The sequence below is a fragment of the Rana temporaria genome, chromosome 8 (genome assembly GCF_905171775.1).
Source record: "Rana temporaria chromosome 8, aRanTem1.1, whole genome shotgun sequence".
In the NCBI taxonomy this organism is placed as follows: Eukaryota; Metazoa; Chordata; class Amphibia; order Anura; family Ranidae; genus Rana; species Rana temporaria.
In genome coordinates, this window is record NC_053496.1 from 181,716,520 (window position 1) to 181,729,316 (window position 12,797).

The window sequence follows — 12,797 nt, forward strand, 5'->3', positions numbered from 1 at the left end:
AACGGACTTAGATAGAGAGCAGGTTCTCTCTTTTTCTGTCAGGAAAAATTCCGATCCTGAGCCCTGCATTTTCTGCATTACCCATTCCTGACCCCAACACTCTCTGCATTATGCACGCCTGACACCTGAACTCTTTGTGTTACCCACTCCTGACCCTTGCACTACCAACTCCTGACCCCTGCACTTACTATGTTAGGCACTCCTAAACCCTGCACTCTCTGCATTATGCATTCCTGTGCCCTGCACTCTGTTCACTACACACTCCTGACCCCTTCACTCTCTGCATTACGCACTCCCTAGCCCCTGCATTATAAACACTATGTTGTACATACCACACTCCTGACCACTGCACTCTGTACACTGGGCTGTATATGATATACTACTGACCCTCGCAGTCTGTACCCTGGGCTTTATATGATATACTCCTGACCCCCGCACTCTGTACAATGGGCTTTAAATTACATACTCCTGACCACTGCACCCTAAGTATTTTATATACTCTACAGCAAGAAGGCTTTGCTTTTTTTAACCATGCTCTTTTAGGCTCCACCTACTGTTAACGCCATTTGGCCACAACCACAACTTGACCGTGCATGCTGTCTGCACCGCTATATTGCGTGGGGGGAAGGGAGAGGGGTGTTAAAATAGATGATGATTGGCCCTGGTTGCCAGATATGCTAGGTACACCACTGACTTTGTATAAGTATATTTATTGTATGGAAAATCTTATGCTCTTGATATTTTACTTCCAACTATGTAGGGCTGTTACAGTGGTTGTAACTGGTGTGGGGGATGGGTGTTTTGTATTTGGATTGCTAAAAAAATATATAAAACTCCAAAACTTGACAAAAAAAAAAGATATTTATATTGACGGTGCTTAAATAGAACGCATTTTGCACTTTAAGTCAAACTTTCTGAAATGTTTCGATTAGCAAAGAGCTCATTTAGGTTTGATTTCGGCTAAAGCAAGACATGTCCATTGAAGTCTATGTGAAACCGAAAAATAAAGATCTGTTTGCCTCATTTTGGTCCATTAAATCTGCTCATGTAACTCCCCGCTTTACAGCAGTGCTGCAAAAAGTTGTTCCTGAACACCCAACCTGGAGAACGATAAAGCCCTGTACACACGATTGGTTTGTCCGATGAAAACATTTTCCATCGGTGAAAAAAAGTAGAACATGTTTTACATTTTTCCTATGGATAAAAAAAACGATCGTCTGTGTAGAAGACCATCGGTCAAAAATCATTGCATGCTTAGAATCAAGTCGACGCATGCTCGGAAGCATTGAACTTCATTTTTTCTCAGCACGTTGTAGTGTTTTCCGTCACCGCGTTTGGACACGGTCGGATTTTTGACCGATGGTGTGTAGGCAAGACTGATGAAAGTCGGCTTCATCGGATATCCGATGAAAAAATCTATCGGATTAGATTCCACCAGATATTCGATCGTGTGTACAGGGCTTAAGAGGGATACACTCCATTAATAGAAGACTGCACCGGGGTCTTCTCCTTTCTCATAAGAACAGAAAAACTGAGTTACGGGGCTTACCAGATCACCGACATTGGATGACCAGCTTGTCTGAGGAATCTCAATTTCTGCCGTGACCAGAAACATACCCAAAATTCAGGTAAGAATTTGATGTACACAATTTGAATCCATGGATCTGTCCTGTCCGGTGTTGCAAGTTCTGGCCAGCGAGGGGTGGTATATCGGTATTTTGAGTGTTTTCGGAATACAAAGTGATCATGTTGAAATACCATGACACTCCCATGGGCCAGTTTAAGGTGAAAGAGGGCAAATTGAGATCTGGAAGTGTGAGGTCATCAGGATCAGGCAGAAGGGGTTCAGTTTCCAATTTTCTTGGGTCTGTTCGCACTTCATTTGAAAAGTCACCCAGATGGGAGATAGAACCGATATTAGAGATGTGTGTCAATGCAAACCAGGGTCATACAAGGTTTGGGCAGGAGGAAGTGTAGTCAAGTAGTAGGCTGAGGTCAGTACCAGGGAAGCAAGCAGAGTGTAGTCAAGTAGCGGGCCAAGATAAGTAGCAAGCTGCACGTGTATGAGCATTAGCTGCACGTGTATAAGCATTATCTGCACAAATATGGGCATTAGTTTCCTGACAGGCGATCCTTATGTCAAGCTTGTAAACCTCCTACACAATAAAGGTGAATACCACTGATCTCTCTGATTTGCAGTGGCTTCCCCTTTATCCATTGTGTAATCTGTGGGTGGAGACGGCTTCTATTGCCCCCAACACCCAGGTCTCACGTGGCATTGGAGAGGAGCAGCATAGAGCAGAAAATCTCTTGGTCAAACAGCCAAAAGAGTGTGGGAAATACGCCGAAATACGCCGGGAAAAACCGACTAGCGACGACGTAAGAGAATGCGACGGCCGTGCGTACCTTCGTGAATCGCCGGAAAAAGCTAATTAGCATACCAGATGCGGAAAACGACGCAAACTCCACCCAGCGGGCGCCGAAGTATTACACCTACGTTCCGAAGGCGTACGAAGCCGTACGCCTGTCGGATCGAAGCCAAAAGCCGTTGTATCTTGGTTTGAGGATTCAAATCAGTAGATACTCCGGCGTACTTCTTCTGTGAATCTGGCCCGTAGTGTTTATTGGACTCCAAGATAGAACTTGACCACCGCAAAACAGGTTCAAGAGTCCCCTCAACCCTTATTTTCCATATTCTCTGGCTAGTTAAGGATGGGAAATTTGATGTCTTCACTAACCAACCTGCACCTCTAAATCGGGAATACCAGGCTGAACATTTCGTGTTTTTTGGAAGCCAAGTCAGGTTCAAAAGTTCCCTCATCTATTATTTACATATTCTCTGGTTATTTAATGATGGGTACTTGTATGTCTTCATTAACCAACCTGTACCTCTGAATCAGGAAGACCAAGCTAAAAATTTAGTGTTTATTGGACACCAAGATAGGACTTGACCACCGGAAATCAGGTTCAAGAGTTCCCTCAACCCTTATTTTCCATATTATCTGGCTATTTAAGGATGGGAAATTTGATGTCTTCATTAACCAACCTGCACCTCTAAATCGGGAAGACCAGGCTGAAAATTAAGTGTTTTCTGGGAAGCCATGACAGGACATGACCACAGAAAGTCAGGTTCAAGAGTTCCCTCATACATAGTTTTTCATATTCTCTGGCTATTTCAGGATAGAGACTTTGAAGTCTTCATTAACCAACCTGCACCTCTGAATCAGGAAGGCCAAGCTAAAAAAAAAATATTTTTTTTGGACACCAAGACAGGACTTGACCACCGGAAATTAGGTTCAAGAGTCCCCTCAACCATTATTCACATATTCTCTGGTTATTTAAGGATGGGTACTTTTATGTCTTCATTAACCAACCTGCACCTCTAAATCAGGAAGTCCAGGCTGAAAATGTGTGGTTTTTGGAAGCCATGATAGGATATGACCACCGGAAGTCAGATTCAAGAGTTCCCTCAACCCTGATTTTCCATATTCTCTGGCTATTTAAGGATGGGAAATTTGAGTTCATTAACCAACCTGCAATTCTAAATCGGGAAGACCAGGCCAAAATTGTAGTGTTTTCTTGGAAGCCATGACAGGACATGCCCACAGGAAGTCATGTTCAAGAGTTCCCTCAGCCACAATTTTTCATATTCTCTGGCTATTTGAGGATAGGGACTTTTAAGTCTTCATTAACCAACCTGCACCTTTGAATCAAAAAGACCAAGCTAAAAATGTAGTGTTTATTGGACACCAAGACAAGACTTGACCACCTGAAATCAGGTTCAAGTGCTCCCTCAATCCTTATTTTCCATATTCTCTGGCTATTTAAGGATGGGAAATTTGATGTCTTCATTAACCAACCTGCACCTCAGGCTGAAAGTGTAGTGTTTTTTTGGAAGCCATGACAGGACATGACTACCTGAATTCAAGTTCAAGAGTTCCCTCGTTAATTTTTCATTTTCTCTGGGAATGTAAGGACGGGAACTTTAATGTCTTCATTATCTAACCTGCACCTCTATATCAGGAAGACCAGGCTTAGTTTCACTCAAATGACTATTCCCAACATCATCCGGTAGTGGTCAGACGACTAATAAAATAAATAAGCCTTCAGTTAGTATAATCGCCACAGGGTGGCGAATTACGTAGTTTTCAGTGGAACGCACACAGACAGGAAGTGATGTAGCCTACAGACAGGAAGTTCCGGCTCAGAAGTGAGCCGGGAGGAAGTAGAGAGGAGACATTGCTGGAACTGGCAGCAGAGGAGGTAATAAGATATTATTTTCTATTTACACCCAGTAACCCCCCCCCCCCCAGTCATGTCCGTCCTCTTCCTCCATAGTCAATGTGACGTCTTTTATCTTCAGAAGATGCTTATATAGAGTTCAGTGATATGTAAATATGATAACCAATCCCCAGTTCTCCTATGCACACAAAGAACCCACAAATGTCCAGAACCAAGTACATCCAGGCTTTCTATTCCATGTAACGGGGCTTGTAGTGTGCTTAGACAGGTCTGTATATGATGGACAGTAAGGAGGAACCATGTCCAAAACATGCCGTCACATTGTGTACACTGTCCACACTTCTGCTGTCATAGCCTTTGCACCCCTCTCCTTCACATACTACGGTACCCAATGTCCTACCCTCCACACTCCTCTCCTTCAAATACTACCCAATGTCCTACCCTCCACACTCCTCTCCTTCACAAACTACCCAATGTCCTACCCTCCACACTTCTCTCCTTCGCATACTACCCAATGTCCTACCCTCCACACTCCTCTCCTTCACAAACTACCCAATGCCCTACCTACCCTGCACTCTCCTCTCCTTCACATACTACCCAATGTCCTACTCTCCACACTTCTCTCCTTCACAAACTACCCAATGTCCTACCCTCCACACTCCTCTCCTTCACAAACTACCCAATGTCCTACCCTCCACACTTCTCTCCTTCGCATACTACCCAATGTCCTACCCTCCACACTTCTCTCCTTCACAAATTACCCAATGTCCTACCTACCCTGCACTCTCCTCTCCTTCACATACTTCCCAATGTCCTACCCTCCACACTCCTCTCCTTCACATACTACCCAATGTCCTACCCTCCACACTCCTCTCCTTCACATACTACCCAATGTCCAACCCTCCACTCTCCTCTCCTTCACATACTACCCAATGTCCTACCCTCCACACTCCTCTCCTTCACATACTACCCAATGTCCTACCCTCCACACTCCTCTCCTTCACATACTACCCAATGTCCAACCCTCCACTCTCCTCTCCTTCACAAACTACCCAATGTCCTACCTACCCTCCATACTCACTCTCCTCCACATATTACCTAATGGCCTATATACCTCAACACTCTTCTCTTCACATACTACCCAACGTCCTACCTACCCTCCGTACTCCTCTCCTTCACATACTACCAAATGTCCTACCTACCTCCACACTTCTCTCCTTCACATACTACCCAACATCCTACCTACCCTCCCTCCACACTCCTCTCCTTCACATACTATCTAATGTCCTACCTACCCACCGTACCCCTCTCTTTTATATACTACCAAATGTCCTACATACCCCCACACACTACCCAACATACTACCTACCCTCCACACTCCTCTCCTTCTGTCACAAACTACGGCGAACGGGAGTGAACCACAACTCCAATCAGAGAACAGGAGTTTGGGGGTTCACTACATCATCTCTGTCTGCGTTGAGCTACTAAGGGTGGAGGCATTACCACATACCTTCAGCCCCTAGCATGGAAAGGTATAGGGAACATATTCGGTATTTACAGCCAGGAGGGCGTATACTTTAAAGAACAAATGTCAAGCACGTAGCATATGAAAAATACTGTATGCAGATAGCTTATACTTCAGAGAGGCAACTGTAGCTTAAATGGTTTAAGAGTGTATGTCCCTTTAAGATATTCCACAACTGTTACATGGAGGCACAGTAAGTAATCCCAAGCAGCTTGGTAGTATCAACTAGAGCCAGATTCAAATACAGTACGAGCGCCGTTTACACCTTCATATACTACCGACCTCCATACTCCTCTACTTCACATACTACCCAATGTCCTACCCACCTCCACACTACTCTCCTTTATATACTACCCAATGTCCTACCTACCCTCTGTACTCCTCTCCTTCACATACTACCCAATGCCCTACCCTCTGTACGCCTCTCCTCCACATACTCTCTTGCTGATACAGAACACTGTCTTACCCATTTATCCAGGTGTCCATCCAGAATTGTTGGTTTAAAGTCCAGATACAGCCTTAAATTAGATCCAAAACCACTGAAATGCTATTCCCACCATAGATGCCTCCAAAGTTACGTTGAAGAAGTTGATATCAGAGTGAGAACAATGGGTATGGTGCATCCTCTTCCCAGTGAAACTAATAGGACAAGGCTTACAAAATAGAAATTTCTGACTCCTGTGGAAATAGACAAATGTAATGTTCTCGATGACTGAGACTCATAGTGTAGAGTTTCTCAACAAGGGTTCCATGGAACTCTAGGGTTGCTCCAGAAGTTGCTAGGGGTTTCTTGAGCAATTTCTGCCTCTCAGATAAGTTCCCACTGACACCATTGATCTTTTTAGTTATCTGTAAGGCGGGAATTCTTCCCAATGACCACAAGTGTAAGGAGATCCCTGAGAATAGGTAAGTATACACATCTTTCCTCTACAGGACAGTTAGAATGGGGGTGGGAGCATATTTAATATTAGATAGGTTCAGCCTGGACTTCCACTTTAATCATGGCAGTACTATCCAGACAATTCTTAATTTATTATTATTCATTTAAACAGAGAAGCATCCTGTATGGATCACATGACCACCACAATGAGGATGGAGGAGGACCACAGTCACATGACTGAGAAGATAATAAACCTCACCCTGAAGATCATCTACCTGCTGACCGGAGAGGTGAGGAGGATACTGGGAGGTCACATGACATCACTCTTATCTCTATTAATAAAACACAGACCTGACCGGAGAGGTGAGGAGGATTCTGGGAGGTCACATGACATCACTCTTATGTCTATTAATAAAACACAGACCTGACCGGAGAGGTGAGGAGGATTCTGGGAGGTCACATGACATCACTCTTATCTCTATTAATAAAAGACAGACCTGACCGGAGAGGTGAGGAGGATTCTGGGAGGTCACATGACATCACTCTTATCTCTATTAATAATACAGACCTGACTGGAGAGGTGAGGAGGATTCTGGGAGGTCACATGACATCACTCTTATCTCTATTAATAAAACACAGATCTGACCGGAGAGGTGAGGAGGATTCTGGGAGGTCACATGACATCACTCTTATCTCTAGTAATAAAACACAGAGCTGACCGGAGAGGTGAGGAGGATTCTGGGGGGTCACATGACATCACTCTTATCTCTATTAATAATACAGACCTGACTGGAGAGGTGAGGAGGATTCTGGGAGGTCACATGACATCACTTTTATCTCTATTAATAAAATACAAGTGTGCCTTTAGAGGTGAGGAGTATAGAGAATAATTAGGACTTAAATTTGTTTTTACAATACAGAGTTTTTCTCCTATGAAGTCCGGTGACCAGGTGACCTTCACATTGCCTCCACCACTCACCCTGACACCAGAGGAAAACAGCAAGCAGAAGATTGTAGAAATCACCAGTAGGATCACTGAGCTGCTGACAGGAGAGGTGAGCGGTGCCGGGAATTCTGGGACATTATCCAGTAACAGACAAGGGGTGTGTCTGGATGGTGACTGTATCATTGTGTGTGTCAGGTTCCTATAAGGTGTCAGGATGTCACTGTCTATTTCTCCATGGAGGAGTGGGAGTATTTAGAAGGACACAAGGATCTCTACAAGGAAATCAAGATGGAGAATCAGGAGATCCTCATATCACCGGGTAAGAGGAAAATTGATTATGAAAGAAAAGCACATTCATCAATTATAATATGATTTACGCATAAGATGGGGGTGTTGGTTTATTGATGATTTTCTTAGTGACAGCAATGAGGGTCACTCATTGCTGTCACTAAGAACATCATCAACATACCAACACCCCCATCTTATGCGCCCAACAGATGTATATATCACCATACCTCATATAGATGAAACATCTGCAGTACTGTATTTTATATTTATATTTTAAGATACTACCCAGTGCTACTAGCAAATAATGCAGGGATGCTCTTCCCAACAAATGAGGAGGAGATACTGTACACCATATGAAAGGTCCATCTCCATTCCTCAATATAACGTCATGTTCCCAAAAAATGCGTTCCGTAGGGAAAAAAATTGACGAGACTTAGAGGATGACCATAAGAACATCATCGATGTATCTACTGCACAGCTAAATGTTCCATATAAAGGGTCCATCTCCATTCCTCAATATAACATCATGTTCCCAACAAATCAGGGGAAGATACTGTACACCATATGAAAGGTCCATCTCCATTCCTCAATATAACGCCATGTTCCCGAAAAATGAGAAGGAGATACTGTACACCATATGAAAGGTCCATCTCCGTTCCTCAATATAACGTCATGTTTCCAACAAATGAGGAGGAGATACTGTACACCATATGAAAGGTCCATCTCCATTCCTCAATATAACGTCATGTTCTGAACAAATGAGATGGAGATACTGTACACCATATGAAAGGTCCATCTCCTTTCCTCAATATAACGTCATGTTCCCAACAAATGAGATTGAGATACTGTACACCATATGAAAGGTCCATCTCCATTCCTCAATATAACGTCATGTTCTCAACAAATGAGATTGAGATACTGTACACCATATGAAAGGTCCATCTCCATTCCTCAATATAACGTCATGTTCTCAACAAATGAGATTGAGATACTGTACACCATGTGAAAGGTCCATCTCCATTCCTCAATATAACGTCATGTTCCCAACAAATGCGTTCAGTAAGGTAAAAAATAGAGGAGACTTAGAGGATGACCATAAGAACATCATCGATGTATCTACTCCACAGCTAAATGTTTCATATAAAGGGTCCATTTCCATTCCTCAATATAACATCATGTTCCCAACAAGTGAGGAGGAGATACTGTACACCATATGAAAGGTCCATCTCCATTCCTCAATATAATGCCATTGTGACGAACCCTTGTCCTCAAAATGTACGCCTGGACACAGATTTTCCAGACCTCTCCAAGGTAAGCTGAGTTCCACAAACCCCCCACCCAAAGTGACTCCTGTCACAGTCATGTTCCCAACAAATGAGGAGGAGATACTGTACACCATATGAAAGGTCCATCTACATTCCTCATGTTTCCAACAAATGCGTTCAGTAAGGAAAAAAATCGAAGGAGACTTAGAGGATGACCATAACAACATCATCAACGTATCTACTCCACAGCTAAATGTTCCATATAAAGGGTCCATTTCCATTCCTCAATATAACATCATGTTCCCAACATTCCTCACCAATCCAATGTTTTTTTTTTTTTTTTATCTCTTTTTATTAGATGAATACGATGTCTTCCATACCTCGGAGAGATATCCAGATTATAATGGAGTAGACATCGGGACGGTACGACGTTCTCCAGAAGTGAAGCACACGGCTCACACACCTAGCAATACAGATAGACCAGAAGATCCTCTCAATGTTCTTCCTCATCAGTTCCATACGGCCACCCCAAATACATATCCAGCCAGTCCAGCAGATCCCTTGAACCCTGAGAACCCTTTTGATAAGTTCCATGCTTTCACCTTGAATATCCTTCCAATAACTCCCGTTGAACGTAAGACACCAGATGCCATAATGCTCAAGGACTCTCCTCACGGCAATTCCGATATTATTATACACAAAGGTGAAGAGATCCTTCCATATATTAATGATAAAAAATGCCCAACGTCAACATCAACTCTTACCGAGCATCAGAAGACGAACCCGGGAGAGCGGCCTTTTTCCTGTTCCGAGTGCGGGAAATGTTTTAACACAAAATCCCATCTTGTCTTTCACAAAAAAATTCACAGCGGAGTGCGCCCTTACCTGTGTTCGGAGTGCGGGAAACGTTTCATCTGTAAATCCCATCTTACTAGACACGTCAGTCAACACACAGGCGTGCGCCCCTATCCCTGTCCGGAGTGCGGGAAATCTTTCATAGGCAAAGGCGACCTGGTCAGTCATTTGAGATACCACACGGGGGAAAGACCCTTTGTGTGCACAGAGTGCGGCCAGTCTTTCATGCAGAGGGGCCACCTGAGGAGGCATCTCAGGATTCACACGGGCGAGAAACCTTTTTCGTGTTCCGAGTGCGGGAAATGTTTTTCTTGGAAGGATACGCTTATCAAACACCAGCGGACCCATGTGGGAAAAAAAACGTACACGTGTAGGACATGCGAGAAGACCTTTGCGCTCAGAGGTCTGCTTATCTTACACCAGCGAACTCATGCAGGGGAGCAGCCAACACAGTCAGCGTGTGGGAAACCCTTAGGATCAAAACCAAAGCTTCAGGAGAATCAAAATTCCACTATGGCTGGGGTGACCTCTTCATGCTCCGAGAGTGAGGAACTGTTCATAAAGACGTTGAATATTGTTAAACAGGAAGAAATTCATTCCCCCAACGAGCCCTCTGAGCAAGAAAACAGTTTCCCGGAGAAGGAAAGCCCGGATACCGACGTCAAAGTTGAAATCGGGGAGAAGCCGTACTCCTGTGCAGAGTGCGGGAAATGTTACAGTAAAAAAAGACACCTCCTTATACACCAGAGAATTCACACTGGGGAGCTTCCCTTTACATGCACAGAGTGCGGGAAGAGTTTCAACGAGAAGAGATACCTTACGAATCATCAGAATAGTCATACGGGCAAGCGCGCTTTTTCGTGCTCGGAGTGCGGGAAAGGGTTCACCTGGAAAGAGAGTCTTATAAGGCACAAGAAATTTCACAGTGGAGTTCGCCCGTATGCCTGTTCAGACTGCGGGAAAAGCTTCACCCTGAAAGGGGACCTTCTTAGACACCAGAGAACCCACACGGACATGCTTCTTCATTCCTGTTCAGAGTGCGGGAAGTCTTTCCGCCTCAAAAAATATCTTATTAAGCATCAGAAAAGTCACTCGGGCGAGCGCCCTTTTTCTTGCTCTGATTGCGGTAAATATTTCACTCGCAGAGATAGTCTCTATAGACACATGAGAAATCACTATGGAGAGCCATAGTCATGTATAGAGTGCGGGAAACTTTACAATAAAAAATAATAACGTTCATATCGAAGGTGACACATGGGCAAATGTCTCTTGTGTGACTGTGTCTCTGCAGCCTCTCCTCCTCCCCTCTCCTGTGTGACTGTGTCTCTGCAGCTTCTCCCCCCTCCCCTCTCCTGTGTGACTGTGTCTCTGCAGCCTCTCCCCCTCTCCTGTGTGACTGTGTCTCTGCAGCCTCTCCTCCTCCCCTCTCCTGTGTGACTGTTTCTCTGCAGCTTCTCCCCCTCCCCTCTCCTGTGTGACTGTGTCTCTGCAGCCTCTCCTCCTCCCCTCTCCTGTGTGACTGTGTCTCTGCAGCCTCTCCCCCTCCCCTCTCCTGTGTGACTGTGTCTCTGCAGCCTCTCCTCCTCCCCTCTCCTGTGTGACTGTGTCTCTGCAGCCTCTCCCCCTCCCCTCTTTTTGTGACTGTGTCTCTGCAGCCTCTCCTCTCCCCCTCTCCTGTGTGACTGTGTCTCTGCAGCCTCTCCCCCTCCCCTCTCCTTTGTGACTGTGTCTCTGCAGCCTCTCCCCCTCCCCTCTCCTGTGTGACTGTGTCTCTGCAGTCTCTCCCCCTCACCTCTCCTGTGTGACTGTGTCTCTGCAGCCTCTCCCCCTCACCTCTCCTGTGTGACTGTGTCTCTGCAGCCTCTCCCCCCTCCCCTCTCCTGTGTGACTGTGTCTCTGCAGCCTCTCCTCCTCCACTTTCCTGTGTGACTGTGTCTCTGCAGCCTCTCCTCCTCCCCTCTCCTGTGTGACTGTGTCTCTGCAGCCTCTCCCCCCTCCCCTCTCCTGTGTGACTGTGTCTCTGCAGCCTCTCCTCCTCCACTTTCCTGTGTGACTGTGTCTCTGCAGCCTCTCCTCCTCCCCTCTCCTGTGTGACTGTGTCTCTGCAGTCTCTCCCCCTCCCCTCTCCTGTGTGACTGTGTCTCTGCAGTCTCTCCCCCTCCTCCTCTCCTGTGTGACTGTGTCTCTGCACCTCTCCCCCTCCCCTCTCCTGTGTGACTGTGTCTCTGCAGCCTCTCCCCCCTCCCCTCTCCTGTGTGACTGTGTCTCTGCAGCCTCTCCCCCCTCCCCTCTCCTGTGTGACTGTGTCTCTGCAGCCTCTCCCCCTCCCCTCCCCTGTGTGACTGTGTCTCTGCAGCCTCTCCCCCCTCCCCTCTCCTGTGTGACTGTGTCTCTGCAGCCTCTCCCCCCTCCCCTCTCCCATGGCCACTGGGAGGTGCAAATCTTCAGCCCTCGTCTAAAAGTTTCAGTTATACAGAGTTGCGAAAACAGGGATTTTTACATGTTTTACTGTTTCTTCTATTGTCTTCTACCTGCTGTACATTCTTCTTTTATTGATTGGGGGGGATGGAAAATTCGCTCTAAAATTGGAGCCCATAGAAAGGAACAAGGGACGGGCTATACATGTATTATAGATAGGGGACGTTTGTAAACTACAAATCGTCATAAGTGAACAAAAAATAGAAATCATATTTTTCTTGTTTTGACTTTTTTTGTCCTGTAAATGTACAGAAAGTAAAATACTTTTTGCAAGAAAGCCTTGTTTATTAAAAAATAAATAAATGTAAATCTCTATTT

The 12,797-nt window shown here is 45.2% G+C and overlaps 2 protein-coding genes across 2 annotated transcripts in view; one reads left to right on the plus strand and one right to left on the minus strand.

The window, feature by feature from the left end:
* Window positions 1–12,797, minus strand: part of LOC120910202 (gastrula zinc finger protein XlCGF26.1-like) — a 1,148,070-nt gene that overhangs the window by 399,656 nt on the left and 735,617 nt on the right. The window lies entirely within an intron of this gene.
* On the plus strand, window positions 4,228–11,356 carry LOC120910007 (zinc finger protein 605-like). The gene is made up of 5 exons (XM_040321835.1): window positions 4,228–4,263; window positions 6,820–6,937; window positions 7,568–7,702; window positions 7,789–7,912; window positions 9,505–11,356. Exons 2-5 carry the CDS (start codon window positions 6,833–6,835, stop codon window positions 11,190–11,192), a joined length of 2,052 nt encoding a protein of 683 aa, XP_040177769.1. The 5' UTR covers window positions 4,228–4,263; window positions 6,820–6,832; the 3' UTR covers window positions 11,193–11,356.

Coding starts and splice junctions, on each gene's coding strand:
- LOC120910007 (XM_040321835.1), top strand. CDS start 6,833: ATGGATCACATGACCACCACAATGAGGATGGAGGAGGACCACAGTCAC. Junction 7,703..7,788: donor CTGAGCTGCTGACAGGAGAG/GTGAGCGGTGCC, acceptor TGTGTGTGTCAG/GTTCCTATAAGGTGTCAGGA. Junction 7,913..9,504: donor GGAGATCCTCATATCACCGG/GTAAGAGGAAAA, acceptor TCTTTTTATTAG/ATGAATACGATGTCTTCCAT.